At 47.0% G+C, this 23,360-nt stretch overlaps 1 protein-coding gene and 1 non-coding gene across 3 annotated transcripts in view; one reads left to right on the top strand and one right to left on the bottom strand.

Annotated features, from left to right (window-relative positions):
- Parp16 (poly(ADP-ribose) polymerase family member 16) overlaps positions 1 to 10,604 on the bottom strand; it is a 45,052-nt gene extending 34,448 nt beyond the window's left edge. Inside the window, exon 1 of one of the 2 annotated variants that reach the window (XM_052712377.1) lies at positions 10,097 to 10,604. In XM_052712377.1, the coding sequence (XP_052568337.1) occupies positions 10,097 to 10,270 (174 nt within the window). In that variant the 5' untranslated portion in view covers positions 10,271 to 10,604. The remainder of the gene's footprint in view (positions 1 to 10,096) is intronic. The other variant, XM_052712370.1, reaches the window with a different exon arrangement.
- An 11,713-nt stretch (positions 10,605 to 22,317) lies between these two features.
- On the top strand, positions 22,318 to 22,433 carry LOC128106055 (U5 spliceosomal RNA). The gene has a single exon (XR_008216576.1). It is a non-coding gene; the product is annotated as a U5 spliceosomal RNA (small nuclear RNA).
- Positions 22,434 to 23,360: the final 927 nt, after the last annotated feature.

Genomic DNA, 23,360 nt, shown 5'->3' with positions numbered 1-23,360 from the left:
TTCTACATTTACTAAAATGGATTGGGGGTAAATTGCAAGTAGCTGGGGTGGGCACGTTGGCGAACGCCTATCATCCAGTGTTTGGGAAGCTGAGGTAGGAAATTGCCACGAATCCGAGGCCAGCCAGGTTTAGAGTGAAATCCTGTTTCAAGATGCTAAATCCAGACAGTCTGGGGATGTAGCTCAGTTGGGAGCATTCCAACCTTGCAGGCTCTGGGTTTGATGCCCAGCACCAAATAAAACCAGGAACATACCAGCAGCTGGGAGGTGGAGGCAGGAAGATAAGAAGTTAAGGGTCATCCTTGGCCACATAGGGAGTTCGAGGCCAGCCTGAGTAACAGGAAATCAACTCAAAACAAAACAAAAACTAACAAAGGGAGGTGGAGTAATGGAGTAATAGCAGTTAAGAACACTGACTGCTCTTCCTGAGGACCTGGGTTCAATTCCTAGCATTCACATGGTGGCCAACAACCCTTCAGTTCGAGGGGATCTGATGTCTTCTCGCCTCTGTGGGCATAAGGCATAAATGTGGCACACATACATACATGTAGTTAAAACACCCATAAATAAAAATAACTAAATCTCAGCCTGGTGGTGGCGCATGCCTTTGATGCCAGCATTTGGGAAGCAGACGCAGGCCAATCTCTGAGTTCAAGGCCAGCCTGGTCTACAGAGTGAGTTCCAGGACGCCCAGGGCTGTTACACTGAGAAAACTCAAAACAAACAACACCCCACTAAATCTCTTGGCCTCTTGGTTCAGACGAGGGTCCAGGGTATCCCTAGTTACCATTTCTGCCATTTCTTCTTAGCCATCTCCGTTCATTTGTGACTCCCAGCTGACCAGCAGAAAAGTTCTCTACCAGGGACCCACAGCTACCTCACTTGGCTAGGACTCAGATCAGTGTATTCACTCAACTATCTTCAGAAAAGCTACTTCTTGTAGGAGACATGAGGTCTTAGGCAGTCACAGATAAGCACTAGGAAAATTAGGAATGTTAAACCTGCAGGGTTATCTCTTCAAAAGATAACCTGTTTTCCTTCTAGAAGGCCAGGAGCTAAGGTGGTTAATAACCTAATGTCCTTTGCATTACCTGTATGACCACACCAGATCCTCTCCCAGACCCTTAAGATGTCACATGTAGTCAGTCTATAGAACCCATTGTTAGGATCCTGCCCTCATTCCGGCACATGCGCAGCTTGGGGTCTTGCATCTTATGTCATAGCAGGTGCTGGTGACTACGTACCCACCTTAAAAAACAGACACAGACCTCCACCCTCTCTCTCTCTCTGTACCCTGTTCCCGCCATCTTTCTTTCTCTCCAGGCCTGGCTTTCCTCCCTCCTATCCCCTCCTTCCTTCTAATAAAGTTCTTTGTAACTCTGGTAGCCGTGGCCGTGGCCCATGACTTTTCCGCCGATAACCAGTGCCACCACCAGCACCGTTTACCTATCACCCATCTTTTTGGATGATGCCACACATACTTTACAAAGAGTTTTGATGCACTCATCTTAAGCTCTGTCATATACAAGGGACTGAGTTAATTATCACCAGGAAACCTTTATCCAAATTGTGCTGGGCTTAAATATAGCTAAAATAAACTGCCAGTGTCAGACTCTGGAAGTTTGAACCAACACCAGCTACTGAGTCGTGTTGAACTGGACTTCCTTCTTGCCGCACACAGATTGGATGACACTCTCCTAGCCGTGGTGTTTGCGAAGACCCCCACACAGTACATAGTAATCGGCACAGAGACACACAACTGTACAAGATGAAGAAAGTGTCTTTAGAGCACTCGGCCCTAAAGGCAAGGTTTTTTAATCAAGCCTCTCCTCTCAAGGCTCAGGGATATATGTAGAAGAGGAAACAGAAAGACTGTTAAAAACCAGAGGTAATGGAAGACTCCAAGGTAAGAGCATCCTACAGACACAACAGAGCTGATGCCATATGAACTCAGAGACTGTGACAGCACACACAGGACCTGAATGCATTCAAACCAGACAAAACCTTAGCACAGAGAAAGTAGACACGTTATTTGCAAATGACACCTGCTGAGAAAGGGAAATTTTCCCCAATTTCACTAGATTTACCACACATTCCAGGGCAGGTCCCATGCTCAGGAGCAGTTGGTAGACACAAAATGGACCCCATATTTTTGGTATGCATTTTTCATTTTTGTCTGGTTGTGGATTTGTTTTGTTTTGTTTTGTTTTTCAAGATAGGGTTCCTCTGTGTAACAATGCTGGCTGTCCTGGAACTCACTCTGTAGACCAGGCTGGCCTCGAACTCACAGACATATGCCTGCCTCTGCCTCCCGTGTGCTGGGACTAAAGGTATGCGCCACCACCCAGCCTCTTTGTTTTGACCTTTGGGTTTTTGTTTTTTGTTGCTTTAATACTCATTTTTATTTTATGTGCATCGGAGTTTGGCCTGCATGTATGTTGCTATGAGCCACAGCAGAAATATGAAGTAGAAATTCAGGTGATTATGGAAAAGCTGTATCTGGAAGAATCAAGGAATTCTTTTGGAGGATTAAGCTAAATCTCAGGGAGTGTTTGGTGATATTGGGTTTTTTTTTTTTTTTTTTTTTTTTTGGTTTTTCGAGACAGGGTTTCTCTGTGCAGCTTTGCGCCTTTCCTGGGACTCACTTGGTAGCCCAGGCTGGCCTCGAACTCACAGAGATCCGCCTGGCTCTGCCTCCCAAGTGCTGGGATTAAAGGCGTGCGCCACCACCGCCCGGCGATATTGGGGTTTTATTATATCAGCTGTCTTCTGCTATGAATTTCCTGTGCACTCATAACTTCCCCAAGAACTTTTTTTTTTTTTTTTAATTTTTTCTAATTAATTTAGCTTTATTTGCATTGGTATTTCGCCTGCAAGTGTGTCTGCATGAGGGTGTCAGATTTTGGAGTTAGAGACAGTTGTTAGCTGCCACGTGGGTGTTGAGAGTTGAACCGTGGTCCTCTGGAAGAGCAGTCGGAGCTCTTACCCACTGAACCATCTCTCAGCCCCCCACCCCCACCCCTCCCCACTGCAAGAACTTCTAACAGTGTATTTTATCTGAAATACGTCTCAAGCATCCTAGGCCAAAATGGCAAACAGACCAACTGCTGATCTGAATTAAGGTAAGCACCCTTACAGAGACACTGCCTAGCATAGCTTTGTTTCTTTGTTGTGCAAATAAAGCTCAGACCCTCCTTCCTCTCACAGCCCAAATGGCATTCCAGAGCAACTGACTCAGAACAAAAGGGTTTTTTTTTTGCATACCAGGTGCAATGAGACTTTGAGGCAGTTTTCCCAGCTCGGAGCAGAGGTGCCCCGCTCGACCAGAAAAGCGGAGTTTTTTGAGGATGGTCGGTGGATTGGGTCGGGAGAGTAGGAGGGAAGGGACGAACATGGATGGAGGAATGGAGGACCAAGATGAGGTCGAGAGCAAAAGAGCTTAGTTAGGACAAAGAGAGGACAGGAAGAGAAGGGACAGAGAGGAACTGAGGGTGAGAACAGACTGAAGCTGTGTAGACAGAATTTTGTCTTGGAATAAAGTGGACAGGCAAAAGAGCATGGCGGGCGTACATAGATTCATTCCCTCAGACTAGTCCCAGTGTTCACAGCATCTTCCCCAGGACTCGGGGAGAAATCCCCTCAGGGCAGGCCCCCGAGGAAATTCCCACAGCATGTCCTGTTGGGTCCTTAGAACTTCAGTTATACACAGTTGTGAGTTGTCATGTGGGTGCTGAGGCTTGAACCTGTGTCCTCCCCAAGAGCAGCCAGTGCTCTTAACCACCGAGCCATCTCTCCGGCCCGTTATTATTATTATTACTTTTCTGAAAGAGAAAGAACATGAAGTTGAGTAAGTAGAGAGGTGAAGAGAATTGGGGAAGAGTTAGGAAAAGGAAAGAATATGATTAAAATAGATTGTATGTAAAAAAATTAAAATAAATTAGTAAATAAATCTCAAAGACATAGCAAAGGAACTAGAATTGTAGCTCAGTTGGTTGAAGGACAAAACCCTGGACCCCTGGGCACATAAACTGTGTGTGGTAATCCCTGGGATCCTAGCACTCAGGACACAGAAGGACCAGGAAGTTGAACATTGGCCTCAGTTACATAGGTTCCATAGCAAGCTGGAGGCTAGCCTGGGCTACATGAGACCTGTCTCAAAGAAAGAAAGAGAGTGGGAAGGGAGGAAGAGAGAAAGAGAGATGAGAGACAGGGAGGGGAAGAAGGAAATGTGGACTCTGCATCTTAGAAGGAATTCCAGTGGCCTCCAGGCACAGGCAGTTCTCTAGAAAGGCCTTTTTTTGGAACTAGTTGTGGGCATCACTGATTCTCAGGCAACAGAATGTGAGTCAACTTATGGCTGCTCCTTCTAGAACTGACCTGTGGAAGCTTTCTGTTCAGCAAATGAAGGAGACAGGCCTGACGACCTGAATTCCAACCCCGGGACCCACATGGAAGGAGAGTACAAACTTTCCCAGTTGCCTGTCCTCTGACCTTTGAACACACCCACCCACACAAACAAGCAAACAAACAAATACATAAACATCCCAACACTAGGCTGGGGATGTAATTCCACTGCTACACTGTGACCGCCCAGCATGCATGAAGCCCCTGGTTTAAACTATCATCATCATCATCATCATCATCATCATCATCATCATCACCAACCACTCTACTGCTCACTATACTTACTAGGATGGTTAAAAGGAAGTGGTTGGGGCTGGAGAGATGGCTCAGAGGTTAAGAGCACTGGCTGCTCTTCCAGAGGTCCTGAGTTCAATTTCCAGCACCCACATGGTGGCTCACAACCATCTGTAATGAGATCTGGTGCCTCTTCTGGCCTGCAGGCAGAACACTGTATACATAATAAATAATTCCAAAAAAAAGGAAGTGGACCTGAGCAAGGACACGCCCCCCCATCCTCCACAGCCGAGACATCTTCCCCAGCAGTCACCCTGTGCTGTATCTGTGTCTGTACCCAAGCCTTTGGGAGCTGCGTCATCATTTTGTTCTCCCTACTCTTCATACACATCTTTGAGTGGAGCAGTTTAATACAGCAGTAATGTGAGGGTTGGGGATGTCACTCAATGGTAGAGCACTTGCTTGGCATGCTGAAAGCCCTGAGTTTTGTCCCCAACACTGGGAATATAGGGTTAATCTGAAAGACTAAGAACTACACTTAAAAATATCAAGTATTACCACCAGGTGTGACGGCACATCACACTTGAGAGGCAGAGACAGACAGGCAGTTCTGGGAGTTTGAGGCCAACCTGGTCTACAAATCGAGTTCTAGGACAGCCAGTTATGGTATTTATCTAAAGCATTTTTATTAGACAAGACCAAATCTAAACGCTATAATTTTCTCCCTACCAAGCACCTGAGTACTTGTGGAAACCCCCAAATCAATTGATAGGAAAATTCAAATGCTACATCTAATCTACAAACACCAACCAGAAGCCCAATGCTCGGGCTACACTGGTCAGTTAAACCACATGCTGTAAGGATGACAACACCCAGGCATCAGGGTTGGGTTAGGTTTGGTTCAGCTTCCTGGGTGACTTCAGAGTCAGACAAGGTTGAGAGCCTGGAAAGAGTGGTCTAGCCCAGTGAACGTCAATACTCTGTTTCTCATCTGGAAATAAGCACAAGTCTTTCTCACAAAGCTCCATCAGCCTTTGACCCAGCAACGCCATGCCTCGAGAGTTTGTCCTAAGAAGACAATGTAAACGATTACTAACATAAAAGGGTGTTTTACTGTGGCATTCTTTGTGAGAGACATTGTCTTAGCCAGGGTTTCTATTGCTGGGAAGACACACTACGACCACAGCAACTCCTGCAAAGGAAAACATTTAATTGGGGTGGCTTACAGTTCAGAGGTTCAGAAAATTATCATCAGGGTGGGATACGGTAGTGTGCAGGCAGACATGGTGCTGGAGAATTAGCTGAGAGTCCCAGGAAGTAGTCAGAGACACTGGGTGGTATCTTGAACATACCTGAGTCCTCAAAGCCCACCTCCACAATGACACGCTTCCTCCAACAAGGCCACACCTACTCCAACAAAGTCATATCTCCTAATAGTGCCACTCCCTTTGGGGGCCATTTTCTTTCACACCACCACTGCCATTTTTAAAAGTTGTGAAAGAAGCAAGCCGAGTAGTGCTCACCTGTGATCCCAAGTACTCAGAAGTCTGAGGCAGGAGGATTCCAAATTCCAGATCAGTCTGGGCTTAAAAGACAAACAAACAAACAAACAAAAAAACTGGGCATGTAGCTTAGTTGACAGAGTGTCTGCCTAGCAAATACCAGCTCCTGGGGTTTGATCCTCAGCATCACATTGAAGGGGTGGTGGGGTTGGGGTGGGCGGGTAGATAGCTCAGTGGATAAGGTGTTTGCTATGCAAGCAGAAGGACCAGAGTTTGAATCCCTAAAACCCATGCAACAAAGCTGGTAGGTGTGTGGGCCAGCTGTAATCCTGGCACTCTGGGTAGCTACACTAGCTGGAATTGCCAAGTTTCAGGTTCTGTGAGAAATCCTGCCTCAATAAACAGACAGTGATGGAGAAGACACCAGATCTCCAAACCAGTGTGCACACACACACATGAGCCCACACACAGATGAATACACACATACAAAATGCAAAATAAATAAATAAAATACCTCCAGGGGTAGGACTGTCTGCTGTAAGTGGGACACAGAACAAGGAAAACTTTCATCTGAGTCTTACAGGAGAAGGAGTTTCCAGGGCACACAACAGAAATGGTATCAGGAGGGCTCCGGGCACTTTATACATGTTTTTTTTTTTTTTTAATTAATTAATTTTTGGGGGTGGAGTCTAACTTGGCTATCCTGGAACTCACTATATAAACCAGCCTGTCCTCAAAACTCACAGAGATCAGCCTGCTCTGCCTCCAGCAGTGTGTGTGTGTGTGTGTGTGTGTGTGTGTGTGTGTGTGTGTGTATTCATATGTGTGCCACAGTGACTGTGGAGGTCAGAGGACAACTTGCAGGAGTCAGTTCTCTCCTTCCACTCTGAGTTCTAAGGACCAAGCCCAAGTCATCGGGCCTGTGCAGCAAGCACCTTTACCCAGGCAGCTCCATTCTGCCATTTTAACAAGCTCCAAGGTGATGATTGGGATGCCGGTGTGGATTTCCGTCCCAAACACCCTGAGCATGGGAAGCCTGGAGTCAGTTCAGAGGAGGCATCATCAGCTACCTCCCACCCCCACAAAGGGTCTGTGGTCTAACAGAAAACCAGAACAAAGGCTTAACAGTTGTTACAGCCAGTGACAAGGACTGATGGCAAACGGTAATTGCAATTTTGGAGACAAAAGGCAAAGGGCCAGGAAATCCCAAGAGGGCTATAGATTCTCTGGCCTGATAAGAGTTTATGAAACCCCTGTGCCAAGGAACAAAGTCAGAGACTCAGCCTGTGCAATCAGCACATACTCAAGTTAGATTCCTCCAATCTGGGTAAGGACCTCCCAGGCCAGGCCCAGCAGTGAAAATCGAAGAACTGGCTGGGACAAAGAACTGGCCAGGTAGCAGTGGCGCACGTCTTTAATCCCAGCACTCCGGAGGCAGAGGCAGGTGGATCTCTATGAGTTTGAGGCCAGCCTGGTCTACAGAGCGAGTTCCAGGACAGCTAGGGCTACACAGAGAGACCCTGTCTTGAAAAACAAAACAAAAATCAAAGAACTGAGTTAACATAGAAATGTTCTCAAAACAGGGCACCTCAGAGATAATTGAGAGCTTTGGGGACAGTGGCAGGGCAAGGCTAGACCCTGCCTAATGCCAGGAACTTGGTCTATCAAAGGGTTCTGGAGCAGAAAACAGTCAATAAAACAATTCAAACCAGAGCACTAATTGTCCAAAGCTACAACACATGTAATAACACCTAGGCCTGTGGAGAAAAGTAAATGTCCAAAAGTAGCAAACACTCATATTACTTCCCAAATCCAAATGCTTTCAGCAAGAAAATGAGGGATTAAAAACAAAACAAAACAAAAAAACCAAACCCAGCTTCCTAAGTTACCTTCTTCAGATAACCACAAAATGATCCAGAAGGCCAGATCCAGAATGGGCTTGCTTTTCTTTGAAAATTAGCCTTTGAAGTCACTTGACCTATAAATATCTGTTGTCAAGCTTAAGTAAGCATGTTTTGCGCCCAAGTCCTTACATCACAAACTCAAAAAAGGGAATACCAGAGCTTTTCGGAACAAACCACGGTGGAAGTCAATTTGCCTGTTTCTTTGACATCCCACTTCCTGCACCCTAACCGGCCTGGACATTGTGGCCAAGACTGAGGCATCCTCCACACACAGGGAGGATGGCAAGCTCCAGGTGGAGCCAGAAGGCTCACCCTTTGTTTGTTACTTGACCTCTAAGGAAAAAAAAAAGCAAAGGGGGAACCCAGTACTCACGACCTCATCGGAGAAGGTACTACATACTAAACGTCCACTCTGAACATTTCTTTCATCGATGAACATGGTTCATTACATTAGTTAATGTCCTAAAACTGGAAAGGTTATGCATTCCTAACAGGGACTCAACCCCGTGATGATGAATTACCTTTTATTATACATTGAGTTGGGGTCCTAGTACTTTGTAGGTGGATTTTTGTATTTAAAAAAAATTTTTTTAATGTATGGGTGTTTTACCTGGATGTATGTCTGAGTACCATATGCATTCCTGGTTCTGGCAGAGGCCAGAAGAGAGTCTGGGACCCTCTGGAACTAGAGTTAGATGGTTGTGAACCACCATGTGGGTGCTGGGAATTGAACCCAAGACCTCTGGAAGAGCAGCCAGTGTTCTCTCCCTCTGAGTCATCTCCCTAGTCCCGGATTTTTGCATTTACACTCGGGAATGGCATTGCTCAATAATTTTCCTATACTACCCTCATCAGATTTAATACTAATCACATGCCAGCCTCTTTTTCTTTCCTAGTGTCTTGCTTTATTTGAAATAGTATTATGTAGTCCAGGCTGTACAGAAACTCAACATGAGGCTGACCCTGACCTATTACTGATCCTACGGCTTCCACCTCCCAGGTGCTGGGATTACAGGTGTCTGCCTGCCACCACACCTCACTACATATCAGTACGTCGGAAGAATTTCTATGAGACTGCATGTAGGTATCAACCCTATATTTGAAAGAGCGCTCATCAATGAAGCAGCTAGGCTCAAAGGTTTGTTTGCTCGTTTATTTTTTGTAGCCCCGGCTAGCCTCAAATTTGTGATCTACCTCATCCTTCTGAGTGCTGAGATTGTGGGTGTACACACCACTACCAAAGACTTTATATTTTCTTTACTGAGTCAGTTTTGGCGAGTTATAACTTCCCAGGTAATTCCAAATATTTGGATTACAAGGATAGCTGACATCTGGAATACTGGCCCTATCTCTTCAAGAAATGATATGCCTAGGACGATGGGCGGGGATGGCCTTTAATCCCAGCACTCAGGAGGCAGAGGCAGGCAGATCTCTGTGAGTTCGAGGCCATTCTTGTCCACAGAGAGTTCCAGGACAGGCTCGAAAGCTACACATCAAAATCCTGTCTTGTGGAAAAAAAAAAAACAAAAACTGTATGCCTTATAGGCCAGGCATAGTGTTGAAGCCTGTAATCCCCGCACTCAGAATTATAAGTCATCAGAAATTAACAATACATATGTGCACTGTGTGTGACAGTTTATAGTTTATGTAAGAACTGTTCCTATGTAACTTTATCTGAAGAGCAAAGTCTAACTGCTTGCAAAGGGAGGGGCAACTTCCTAGCTAGGCAGAACAGCTGGTTGAGATCAACGCCCCTTTGGGACACACGGGAGCATTTTGTGGAGGACTCTGCAGCTATTCCTCACATCACTCCTGGGAGTCAGCAACTGACACGAGGAAGCAGCCACCAAATGACTTGGCAGTGTGTGTCTACACGAGGGTGTTTAGGAGTGGGTTCTAGCTGATGGGAACCTTCCCCAAGGCCAGGCTGGGAATGGGAAGTCCAAGGGACTGGCGTGTTTTCTAACACGGGTGGCGCTGCCGCTGCCTGCTGTTCCACGGGGCCACTTGGCCCGGGATGCGGCGAGCAACGCTGGATCAGGGCGCACTCACCAGGGCCTCGAAGTCCTTACAGTCGCGGCGGGCGTAGGAGGCGGGGAAGGGCCGCAGCACCGAGTCCCGCTTGTAGCTCTGCAGCGCCGAGGCGAAGAGGCTGCAGCGGAGGTCCGCGGCCAGCACGTCGCGGCTCGCCGCTTCCCTGGCTGCCACCCTGTTGGAGAGCTGCATCCCGGGCTCGCGGCGCGTGGCCGCGGGGAGACAAGGCGGGGCAGCCCGGGGCCTGGGCCCGGGGGACCGCGGACCGTCAGCGGCCGAGTTTCCCAGCCCGGGGGGTGGAGCTAAACAAAGGGGTGACAAGATGACAGTGGTAAGAACGCGCTGACGAGCGTCCTCTGCAGGACACTAGGCTCGATCGCTCCGTGCGGCGAACACGAGGTCTGGAGGACCGCCTCTCGGACCCCTGACCTGGAGGAGGCGCTATGGCACCCGGCGGGGGCAGCACCCCGGGGACCGGGGCGGGCAGGCCGGGTCCGCCCCACTGCCTGCATCCACGGCCTACCTCCGCGCCCGCCGCTCTCACGCCGCTCCGCCCACCCGGCCCAGGCCCGCCCCTTCCCGCGCCCTGACCTGCGGCGCTCCGCTCGCGCCCACCCACCGGTTCCCGAGGATCCCAGCTGCCCAGGGTGCGGGACAAAGGTGCCCCATGCGGCTGACAGTCACCCTCACAGCAGCCCCAGGTGGAAACCGTTCCGGGACCCGCCCCGGGGACTTGCCTTTGTCCTGACTCTGCGGGTTGAGCCTGCCTCTCTCACCTTGGGAATTGCCACCTGTTGAATAAATCGGTTTCCTCCCGGAGCTGACGCGCTGCGAAGAAGGAGCCACTTGACACCCAGGGAAACTGAGGCTCGGAGTGAGGCAATACTTTCTCAAGACACTATAGCCAACGCAAAGTCCTTCCTCTCTACCTTACAGCCTCCGGAATTCTCCCAACTGCTCAAATGTATGACCTCAGATCTCCCGAGATCCTCCCGCTTCGAAGGCCTCTAACAGGAAGCCTGGGAAAAGAGACACCGGAGGGCAGAGGGAACAGTGACTTGTCCCCAGGAAGGGAAAAGACCCGGACTCCAAGATGACTCAGCGGCTGGACGGGAAAGGCATGTGATGCCACGCCTGACGACCTGAGTTCAATCCCGGGATCCCACCTGGTAAAGGCGAGAACTGACTCCAGCAATTTGTCCTGTGATTTCCACGCGTGTCCCCAAGGCTCAAGAATGCCCACACTCAAACATATACACAAAATAAGTAAATGTAAAAACAGACAAGCTGCCACCACTTCTCCCTACTCGAGACTTTTCTAGGAAAACAAAACTGTTTGGTCTCCTGATCACATAGAAATATAAGTACAAGTCTATACTGAATTATTAAACCAAAAAAAATAGTCCCCTTTAACAACCACACACACGCTGGGTGTAGTAGCACACGCTTTGTGAGGCAGAGACAAGGGGATCTCTGTGAATTCCAGGCCAGTGTGGCCTAAGTGTCCAGTTCCAGGACAGCCAGGACTGCAAAGAGAGACTTTGTCTCAACATAAATAATAATTAACATAAATAATAATAAAAAAATTAAAATGCCACAAACAGCACTGAGGAGATGCCTCAGTGGGTAAGAACACTTGCTCCTCAAGTGACCCGGGTTCAAACGCCCAGCACAACACGAAAGCAGAGCGCGACCATGGCTGTGGACAGGAGGAATTCTGGGGCTTGCTAGCTGCTGGACTAGCTCCAGATTCAGTGAAACCCTATCTCAACGGACTAGGATGGAAAGTGATAGACCTGGTCACTTCCTCCTCCGGCCTCCGCTTCCATGAGTGCAAAACCTCACACACCAAAATGGGGGGCAGAGAGGGGCTAGGGAGATGGCTTAGTGGGGAAAAGTACCTGCTGCCCAGCCTGATGACCTGAGTATCATCCTTCTTACCCACATGGTGAAAAGAGAGAGACTCCAACACATATGCAAACATTAAAAACAAAAACAAAACCTTAACCAAACATATTAATGAAATAATGTAAATAAACATACACATACAGTCACTTTGCTCTCTCTGAGAAATAAACCCCTTCCTTGCTCATCAAACTTTGTGAGTGGGGGAAGGCAGACAGGACTACATCCCCAGGCCCCACAGAGCTTCCCAGGTCAGGCAATGGGTGCAGGCTACCCCCAGGAGTCCTCCTGATAACAGTTATCCTAAGGCCTGGGCTGATCTAGAATCACCAAAATGTCTGAGAGTTTCATGGCCTCGAATAAAACCCCTCGAGCCCCCAAAGTCCTGGGGTCCCGTGAAGCACCAGAAACACTAGGGTAGCTGCTGCATATCAGGAGTGCAGTGGACGAACCTCATCCTGGGAAAACCTGACCTTCACTCCTGCCAGGTAAGTATAATAAACGTGATTTTTAAAAATTAATGAGGGCTGGAGAAATGGCTCAGAGGTTAAGAGCATTGGCTGCTCTTCCAGAGGTCCTGAGTTCAATTCCCAGCAACCACATGGTGGCTCACAGCTATCTGTAATGAGATCTGGTGCCCTCTTCTGGCCTGCAGACATTCATGCAGACAGAACACTGTATACATAATAAATAAATAAATCTTAAAAAAAATTTTTTTAACGAAGGGCCAGAGGGATGGCTCAGCAATTCAAAGAGCTTCCTGTTTTTCCAGAGGACCTGAATTCAGTTCCCAGAACCCACAGCCGGTAACTCCACTTCCATGGGATCCAACACTTTTGCCCTCCATGGTCACTGCACTCATGTGTGGAGTGCACATGTTAATTATGTGGAGACACACATAATCAAAAATAAAGGAGCTGAAGAGATGGCTCAGTGGTTAAGAGCATTGGCTGTGCACCCAGAGGACCCAGGTTTAGTTTCTAGTGCCCACATAGCAGCTCACAGCCCTCTGTAACTGCAGTCCCAGGTGATCCAATGCCATCTTCTTTGGGCACCAGGCATGCATATAGCACACAAACACACATTCAGGCAAAACACCCAGCCAAAATAACCTTTACAATTCTTTTACAAATAAAAAATACTGCTGGGCAGTGGTAGTGCATACCTTTAATCCCAGCACTCAGAAGGCAGAGACAGATGGATCTCTGAGTTAGAGGCCAGCCTGGTCTATAGAGGACAGCCAGAGCTACACAGAGAAACCCTGTCTCAAAAAACAAAAACAAAACAAAAAAAGTAAATAAGTTAATTAAATTAAATAAATAAAAACACTAATGAAACAGAGAACAAGTATATGCTTACAGTTTTGTTCTATTAATTTTTTGTTTTGTTTTGTTTTTTGTTTTTTGAGACAGGGTCTCTGTGTAGTTTTGGTGCCTGTTCTGGATCTTACTCTGTAGCCCAGGCTGGCCTCGAACTCACAAAGATCCACCTGCCTCTGCCTCCTGAGTGCTGGGATTAAAGGCATGCGCCACGATACCCAGCAACAACACGTTTATGAAATTTTCATTTCTTTTCTTTTTAGTCTTACTCTGTAACCCAGGCTGGCCTGGAACTATGTGGCCCGTGCTGACCTTGAACAAAACAACTTTTCTCTCTCATGATACACTCTATTTGGTGTGACATTGTCCTTGGAGAGGCCTTTCCTTCTTTAATCCTTACTCCTTTGGCTCCTTGTTTACAGCAGTGACTTGGAAGGCTGTGTCTGTCGAATCTGACCTCTGCCCGCTTGTGCAGGCGATCTCTGCTGCCTGCTTTTGTTAGCTTTTCACTGTGTGAGTCATATTTTCCTGTTTCTTTCAAATCATGCCTTGTGATTTCTGTTGTTTTGGAGAAAGGGCGTTTTAGAGAATATACTGCTGCTTGTTCTCCTGTTTCTGGGGCATATGATTATTGTCTGCTTGTTTATTTATTTAGTGATGTCAATGGAGGGAATCAAATCCATGTCACCCCTTCAGTGCCTCTAAAGTTGCCACTCATGGTACACATCAGGGGGTATGCTCACAGTGACTGCAGGGGCATGTTCACAGTGACTGCAGGGGGTATGCTCACAGTGACTGCAGGGGCATGTTCACAGTGACTGCAGGGGGTATGTTCACAGTGACTGTAGAGGGTATGCTCACAGTGACTGTAGAGGGTATGCTCACAGTGACTGCAGGGGTATGTTCACAGTGACTGTAGGGGGTATGTTCACAGTGACTGTAGAGGGTATGTTCACAGTGACTGTAGGGGGTATGTTCACAGTGACTGTAGGGGGTATGTTCACAGTGACTGTAGAGGGTATGTTCACAGTGACTGTAGAGGGTATGCTCACAGTGACTGTAGAGGGTATGTTCACAGTGACTGTAGAGGGTATGTTCACAGTGACTGTAGGGGGTATGTTCACAGTGACTGTAGAGGGTATGTTCACAGTGACTGTAGGGGGTATGTTCACAGTGACTGTAGGGGTATGTTCACAGTGACTGTAGAGGGTATGTTCACAGTGACTGTAGGGGGTATGCTCACAGTGACTGTAGAGGGTATGTTCACAGTGACTGTAGAGGGTATGTTCACAGTGACTGTAGAGGGTATGTTCACAGTGACTGTAGAGGGTATGTTCACAGTGACTGTAGAGGGTATGTTCACAGTGACTGTAGGGGGTATGTTCACAGTGACTGTAGGGGGTATGTTCACAGTGACTGTAGGGGGTATGTTCACAGTGACTGTAGGGGGTATGTTCACAGTGACTGTAGAGGGTATGTTCACAGTGACTGTAGGGGGTATGTTCACAGTGACTGTAGAGGGTATGTTCACAGTGACTGTAGGGGTATGCTCACAGTGACTGTAGAGGGTATGTTCACAGTGACTGTAGAGGGTATGTTCACAGTGACTGTAGAGGGTATGTTCACAGTGACTGTAGAGGGTATGTTCACAGTGACTGTAGAGGGTATGTTCACAGTGACTGTAGGGGGTATGTTCACAGTGACTGTAGAGGGTATGTTCACAGTGACTGTAGGGGGTATGTTCACAGTGACTGTAGAGGGTATGTTCACAGTGACTGTAGGGGGTATGTTCACAGTGACTGTAGAGGGTATGTTCACAGTGACTGTAGAGGGTATGTTCACAGTGACTGTAGGGGGTATGTTCACAGTGACTGTAGAGGGTATGTTCACAGTGACTGTAGGGGTATGTTCACAGTGACTGTAGAGGGTATGCTCACAGTGACTGTAGAGGGTATGCTCACAGTGACTGTAGAGGGTATGTTCACATTGACTGCAGGGGGTATGCTCACAGTGACTGCAGGGGTATGTTCACAGTGACTGTAGAGGGTATGTTCACAGTGACTGCAGGGGTATGTTCACAGTGACTGTAGGGGTATGTTCACAGTGACTGTAGAGGGTATGTTCACAGTGACTGTAGAGGGTATGTTCACAGTGACTGTAGGGGGTATGTTCACAGTGACTGTAGGGGTATGTTCACAGTGACTGTAGAGGGTATGCTCACAGTGACTGTAGAGGGTATGTTCACAGTGACTGTAGGGGTATGTTCACAGTGACTGTAGAGGGTATGTTCACAGTGACTGTAGAGGGTATGTTCACAGTGACTGTACAGGGTATGTTCACAGTGACTGTAGGGGGTATGTTCACAGTGACTGTAGAGGGTATGTTCACAGTGACTGTAGGGGTATGTTCACAGTGACTGTAGAGGGTATGTTCACAGTGACTGTAGAGGGTATGCTCACAGTGACTGTAGAGGGTATGTTCACAGTGACTGTAGAGGGTATGTTCACAGTGACTGTAGAGGGTATGCTCACAGAGACTGTAGGGGGTATGTTCACAGTGACTGTAGAGGGTATGTTCACAGTGACTGTAGGGGGTATGTTCACAGTGACTGTAGAGGGTATGCTCACAGTGACTGTAGGGGTATGTTCACAGTGACTGTAGAGGGTATGTTCACAGTGACTGCAGGGGTATACTCATAGTGACTTTGGCAGTGAGGGTTTTTGTAGGGTTTTTTGTTTGTTTTGTTGGTGTTGGTTTGGTTTGTTGTTGCTGTTATTGTTGAAGACAAGTTCTCACTATATAGCCCTGATTGTGCTAGAACTTAAAACCATGTAGACCAGGATAGCCTCAAACTCATAGGGATCCTCCTGTCTCTGTTTCCCCGAGTATTGGGATTAAAGGCATGTGCCACCACACCTGACTGGTTTTTTGTTACATGGTTTTGGGTTTTATGAGACAAGGTCTCATTCTACATAGGCTGTTCTGAAACTCTCTATTCAGCTAAGGCTGGTCTCAAACATGCAGCAATCCTCCTGCCTCAGCCTCACAAGTGCTGGGCAGTATTTTTTGCAGATCTTTTATGTGTCTTTGTCCCTGGCCACATACAGTTGTTCAATTCACTCAATACTGTATGATTGCTCAGTTGTTTTGGACTCCTGGGAAGAAACAGTCCCTGAGTCAGTGTTCATATGTTGTGACTCTGTTTACTCTCCTGAAAATCTGCAAGACTATAGATGAGCCCATAAAACCAGTGAGATTGTCTGTCTCCCAATTGCCCTTAACCACAACCTCCAGGACTGCCCCACTTTATTTCTCTATTTATTATTATAACTATTGTTGTTATTTTTATTATCATTGTTATTTGCCTTGCTAGGGATTAAACTCAGAGCCTTTCCCATACCAGGAAGGTGCCCTACCACTGAGCCACACAACAGCCCAATCTGTTTGCAGGAGGTTTCGCCATGCTTTAACTAACGGAGTCCGTTCCTTTGGGAAACCATCAGTCTTCTCCGGTAGTTAAAGCCTCTGGCCCAGGACTATGGAGATGGGGTGAGGACAGTGAGAGACTTCTTTCGGAGTGGCACTCTTGCTCTGTAGGAAATGTGCTGGTAGGGGAACTGGAGGGATGTCTCAGTGGTTACAGACCTGATGTGCAATCATGAAGGTGAGAATTCAGATCCCAGCACCCAAATAACAAGCTGAGGCCCCCCAAATATCTGTAACTCCAGCCCACAGGGATCTAGTGCCCTGTTCTATCCTCTTTGCATGCACAAACACAAATAAAAACATGTCTTTTTAAAGAGTGCCTGTTTTATGCATTCATGTGCATGTGCGCGCGCACACACACAACTAAAAATAAAATATAAAATACTTTTAAAATGCTCTAGTGCACCGGGCGGTGGTGGCGCACGCCTTTAATCCCAGCACTTGGGAGGCAGAGGCAGGCGGATCTCTGTGAGTTCGAGGCCAGCCTGGTCTATACAGCAAGTTCCAGTACAGGCTCCAAAGCTACACAGAGAAACCCTTTGGGGGGGGGGGAGCTCTAATGAAAGGAGGAGGGTACAGCAGCGTAACTTTGGCTTGCTACAACTCAAAGTTAGTCCAGGGAGACCTCGAATTGAAAGCAATCCTTCTGCCTCAATCTCCTGAATGCTGGGATTACAGATGTGAGCTACCATGCCTAGCGTTTACTATGCTCCTTAATAAATGTTGTATGTCCTTAGGATTACTTCTAGAGACTGTAAATTGTGTTGAGTGTGACGTATGCAAACACCCATGTACACACACAAAGGCCAGAGCAGGGCAGAAGTGTCCTGCTCTATTATGACTCACCTTATTTCCTTGAGACAGGGTCTTCCACTGAACGTGGAACTAGGCTGGCGGCCAGCAGACCCTCATGGTACTGGGGTTATTCCCATACTCACAACCTACTTTTTACATGGGTGCTGGGGATTCAAACCCGGGTCCTCATGCTTGCATAGCAGGCACCCTCACCCACCGAGCCATCTCCCCAACTCCTATAAATGTTGGGGTATTTTGATTTGTGTTATTTTCAAGACAAGGTTCCTCTGTGTAGCCCTGGCTGTCCTGAAACTCTCTCTGTAGATCAGGCTGGCCTCGAACTCACAGAGATCCACCTGTCACTGGCTCCCGAGTGCTGGGATTAAAGGGGTGTGCCACCACCACCCCACTGGTTTTTTGTTTTTTTTTGGCTTTGTTTAGTTGTTTTAATTTGGGGCTACAACTGGAGTAGCTGAGTGCTCTACCAATCTCCTTTCTTTTTTTTTTTTTTTTTTTTTTGGTTTTTCGAGACAGGGTTTCTCTCTCTGTGTAGCTTTGCGCCTCTCCTGGAACTCACTTGGTAGCCCAGGCTGGCCTCAAACTCACAGAGATCCGCCTGGCTCTGCCTCCCGAGTGCTGGGATTAAAGGCGTGCGCCACCACCGCCCGGCCAATCTCCTTTCATGTATAAGATTCTGGGTTCAATTCCCAGTATCATATAATCCCACTTGAAGAGTAAAGAAGGCAAAAATTCAAGAAACAGAAGAAAGCCATTGAAAATACAAGGAATTGAATAAAAATAAGATCAGAAAATAGAGTACAGACATGAAGCATGGTATAAAAGGGTATAGAGGCGTGGCTGGAGAGATGGCTCAGCATCAAGAGCACTGGCTGCTCTTCCAGAAGACCTGAGTTCAGTTCCTAGCATCCCTATCAGGTGGCTCACAACTGCCTGAAACTCCAGCTCCAGGGGATCTGACGGGGCTTTTGTGGGCTTAGGAACACATAGCAGACACACACACACACAAATACATATAAATAAAAGATAAAAGCAAATCTTAAAAGAAATAAATAGCCGGACGGTGGTGGTGCACGCCTTTAATCCCAGCACTCAGGAGGCAGAGGCAGGTGGATCTCTGTGAGTTCAAGGCCAGCCTGGTCTACAAAGCGAGCTCCAGGAAAGGCGAAAAACTACACAGAGAAACCCTGTCTCAAAAAACCAAAAAAAAAAAAAAAAAAAAAAAAAAAAACCAAAAAAAACAAAAAAAACAAAAAAAAAAACACTTTAATCTGGACATAACAGCATCACCTGCAGCAAACCAACACTTGGGACATGGAAGTTAGCTGATCAGGAGTTCAAAGCTATCCTGATCTACGGACCTTGTTCCAAAAAAACAAAACAAAACAAAACAAAATAGTGCCAGGTCCACACCTTTAATCCCAGCACAAGGGAGGCTGAGGCAGGTGGATTTCTGTGCATTCAAGGCTAGCCTGGTCTATATGGAGAGTTCCAGGACAGTAATGTCTACATAGTGAGATCCTGACCAAAAAAAAAAAAAAGAAAGAAAGAAAGAAAGAAAGAAAGAAAGAAAGAAAGAAAGAAAGAAAGAAAGAAAGAAAAATAGAAAACCCATGGTCATCTTCATATCCAGAAAACTAGAAATAGAGTAAAAGAGGCTTCGTCAAAACAATTCCTGCCATACGATGGCAACGCACGCCTTTAATCCCAGCAGGCAAAGAGGCAGGAAGATCCCTGTGAGTTTGAGGCCAGCCTGGTCTACTTGGTGAGTTCCAGGACGACTCGGAGCAGAAGGAGAATGTGGGGACATTGAAGACTCTCTAGGAAGGTCCGGGGCTACAGCTCAGCACAGAGCACCAGCTCAGTAGTCACGGGGCTCTAGTTCAATCCCCGGTGCTGGATAAATAAGTTACTGAAGCACATCACGAAGGCATCAGCAACACGGGACTGTGTACTCACCAGACCTTACGGGGCTGTGCGGACACCCTGCCAGGAAAGCTGGGCTGTTCTACTGAAAATTTGGCACTTACCAGTGACTACTAAAGCCGCCCGCCAGTCAAGTGAGGAAAAGTACAAGGAAAAGTAGGTAATATACACAAGGCAGGATTAAAAAGACAGGGAAAGTTCAGCATACAAGGAAGGGAAAGAAGCCGCTCACTCCAGGATCTGGTTAACATTTCTTGCTGGTTGAGGGTCAAGAGCTTCAGTAAAACTAACAAAACCGGGGGAGACTGCCCGCTAAGACAACAGTCCTGATCCCTCAGGATTGCCCAATATGAGTCAAACAGGAAACGCACTGTGGTTGCTTAACATCAGAGACATGTATGTAGTCTTTGAGTTATCAGCAATTTCTCATCTCCAGAACCATGCACCTCATAGGCCACTTTAATTTTAGATTTACAGAACAAAGTTCTTTCACAAACTTTGTTTATTTATTTATTTATGTGTATGTATGTGTCGTGCACATGTGGAGGTCAGGGAACAACTGGGAGTCTGTTCTCTCCTTCCATCATGTGAGTCCTGGAGACCGAACTCAGTTCATCAGGCTTGGTGGTCAGTGCCCTTACCCATGGAGCCATTTGCCAACCTCCCCTCACTTTTTTTGGAGGCAGAGTCTTATGTATCCCTCCCAGGCTAGTCTCTAACTCCCTACGTAGCTGAGGATGCCCTTGAACTCTGCCTGTCCTTCCCAAGAGCTGGGATCATGAGCATCTTCCACAAAGTCCAATTTTATGAAGCTCTGGCAATGAAACTTAGGGCATTGTGCAGGTTAGACACTCTATCAACTGAGCTACATCCCTAGCCCACAAAACAAAATTCTTTAGGATACATGAGTAAACCAGCACCTTAAAAAATTATTTCTAGGGGGCTGGAGAAATGGCTCAGAAGTTGAGAGCACTGGCTGCTCTTCCAGAGGTCCTGAGTTCAATTCCCAGCAACCACAATGAGATCTGGTGCCCTCTTCTGGCCTGCAGGGATACAAGCAGGCAGAACACTGCATATACAATAAATAAATAAATCCTTTTTAAAAAGTATTTCTAAGCTGGGCAGTGGTGGCATATATCTTTAATCCCAGAACTCAGGAGAAAGAGGCAGGCGGATCTCTCAGTTTGAAGCCAGCCTGGTCTACAGAGTGAGTTCTAGGACAGCCGGAGCTACACAGAGAAATCCCGTCTCGAAAAACCTAAATAAATAAAATAAAAACCTGGATTTCCCAATTTTAAGAAAAAAAATTGTGCCGAGCTGTGCTGGCACATACCTTTAATCCCAGCACTTAGGAGGTCGAGGCAGGAGGATCTCTAAGAGTTTGAGGCCAGCCTGGTCTACAAAGTGAGTTCTTGGCTGGAGAGATGGCTCAGAGGTTAAGAGCACTGGCTATTCTTCCAGAGGTCCTGAGTGCAATTCCCAGCAACCACATGGTGACTCACAACCATCTAGAATGAGATCTGGTGCCCTCTTCTGGCCTGCAGGCACACATGAAGGCAGAACACTGTATATTAATAAATAAATAAATCTTAAAAACAAAACAAAACAAAAACAAAGTGAGTTCCAGGACAGTCAGACCTGTTACACAGAGAAATCATGTCTTGAAACACCAAAACAAAAGAAGAAAAGAGCTGGGTGGTGGTGGCCCATGCCAGCACTCAGGAGGCAGAGCCAGGCGGATTTCTGTGAGTTCGGAGTCCAGACTGCCTGGTCTACAGAGTGAAATCCAGGACAGGCACCAAAACTACAGAGAGAAACCCTGTCTCGAAAAAAAGAAAGAAAGAAAGAAAATGTTTACTGAGAAAAGTAAATTTTACTTAAGAAAAAAAGATTACCGAGAAGAAAAAAAAAATGTTAGGTACCAGAACATTGACGGAAATGTGTTTATCGAGACTTTATTTTTTACTTTGTATTTTAATGGAGTGTGCTGGATATCTCTACAATTTTATTCATAGGACTGCAGAACCTGGAAAAGCTGCTGCTGCTGTTGATGCAGAGCGTGCTGTAGTTATTGGCCTTTTTATATAAATAAAAACGTACACATACACCTTCACTCACAAATATGATACATATATCAACTGTGGGAAAGGTAGCCCCCTTTACTACGCTGAGTTGGCACGGTACAGAAATGAAAGCCGCAATGGATTAGAAATGATGAACTTCATTTTCTTTTCTCCATTTGTACAGAGGTAACACACTATATTGAATATGCGAGATCTTATCTACGTTGATTTCATTACAGAAACTAAGAACAGAGAAAACACACTGCCAACACTCCTGAAGCCCTCTGGGCTCCTGTTCCAATCCCACCTCCCAGAACAGGAAATCTGTCAGTATCTCGTCCTTTTCAGTTCCTCGATGCCTAAACCATCGGAAACATCCTTTATTTAAAAGAAACCGTGCTCAAATGCCTGGGTAGGAACCCAGCCACTCGGTGAGCAGGAGGCGGAAGCCTTCGCCCCGCCCCTGTAGGAGGCCCCGGGCAACGCGGCCAGTCTCTAGGGCGATTGCTCGGATCATTTGCATACCCATAACACACTGCAACTAGTACCGATATTTTCGTGGAAATATACTTAGCTTTCCTAGAAGTTTTAAAAACTAAAAAGTATACATATTATGTAGTACAATCATGAAGAAATGTCTGTATGTAATGACTCTGTAAATGCATAGTCACCATCAGTAAACTAGGAGGTTCAGTATCTTAGAGACGTACTAAGCCACCCTGACTCCATACTCTGGTTTCTCTTCAGATCGTATAAATCTTTCGCCTTTTACTAAAGATTTCCGTGGAGAGGAACAACTCTGAGTCTTAAACCAATTTTTTGAGGCCTTGTTCTTGCAAGGCTCCACGTGCTGTGTTAATAGTAGATGATTTCTCAAGCTGCTCCACCCGTGTTTAGTCTTAGCTCTGTGCATGCTCGTTAGCAGTGGCTGTCGTTTCTTACTTACGCGGGGTTTGTGTGTATAGTCCTTCCGGCTGCCCTGGAAGTTGGCTCTGCACACCGAACTGTCCTGAGTTCAGTTCCTAGCACCCACATGATGGCTCAAAAACTACTAATCAGTGGTGGGATCTGATGCCTTCTCCTGGAATACAGGCATAAAAAAGAAAATAGGAACTCCTAAAGGAAACCTCCACTTAGGGTGGGCAACACCACCCGTGTTCTGGGTCCTCAGCCGCAGCGCCCCTCCCTCCCTTCCCTGACTGATGCAGTGTGACAGCTGCTATGACTACTGTCCCAGACGACACCACCTATCTGTAAGCCAGACTGTGCCCTTCCTTCCTGAAGTTGCTTGAGTCAGGTGTCGTTATTCACAGGCTGGCACCATCTCCCAAGAGCATCTACACTGGGCTGGCGTGATGTGTAACTTCAGAGGGCTTACCAGGACCCCGTGCCACCGTCCCGTTTCATACTCCAACCATCCCCTGTTGAAAGCCACTCTGCTCCTGTCATCATGCACGGCCCGGAGCACTCCGAACCGTTTTTTGTCCTTTGTAACACGGAGACTGGTCTTTCCTTCCGTAGTCACTCAGGCCCTCTAAGGCAGATGGTCAATATAAAAGGAGCTGAGAACACAGCTCAACGTACAGTGGTGCCTGCTACATACAAGGCCCTGGGTTTGATCCCTAGCACTGGGGGTGGGGTGGGGTGGAGTGGGGTGGGGGTGGGGGTGGGGGACGGAGGAGGGGAGGAGTTGAGTGCACACACACACACACACACACACACAAGCACAGATGTGTTTAAACACAACAGAAACATGAATCAGAACACTGC

This window comes from Peromyscus californicus, unplaced genomic scaffold (assembly GCF_007827085.1).
Source record: "Peromyscus californicus insignis strain IS unplaced genomic scaffold, ASM782708v3 Scaffold_11__1_contigs__length_118956290, whole genome shotgun sequence".
NCBI lineage: Eukaryota > Metazoa > Chordata > Mammalia > Rodentia > Cricetidae > Peromyscus > Peromyscus californicus.
The sequence above is the reverse complement of the archived record's forward strand: the minus strand, read 5'-3'. Positions and strand labels throughout refer to the sequence as shown.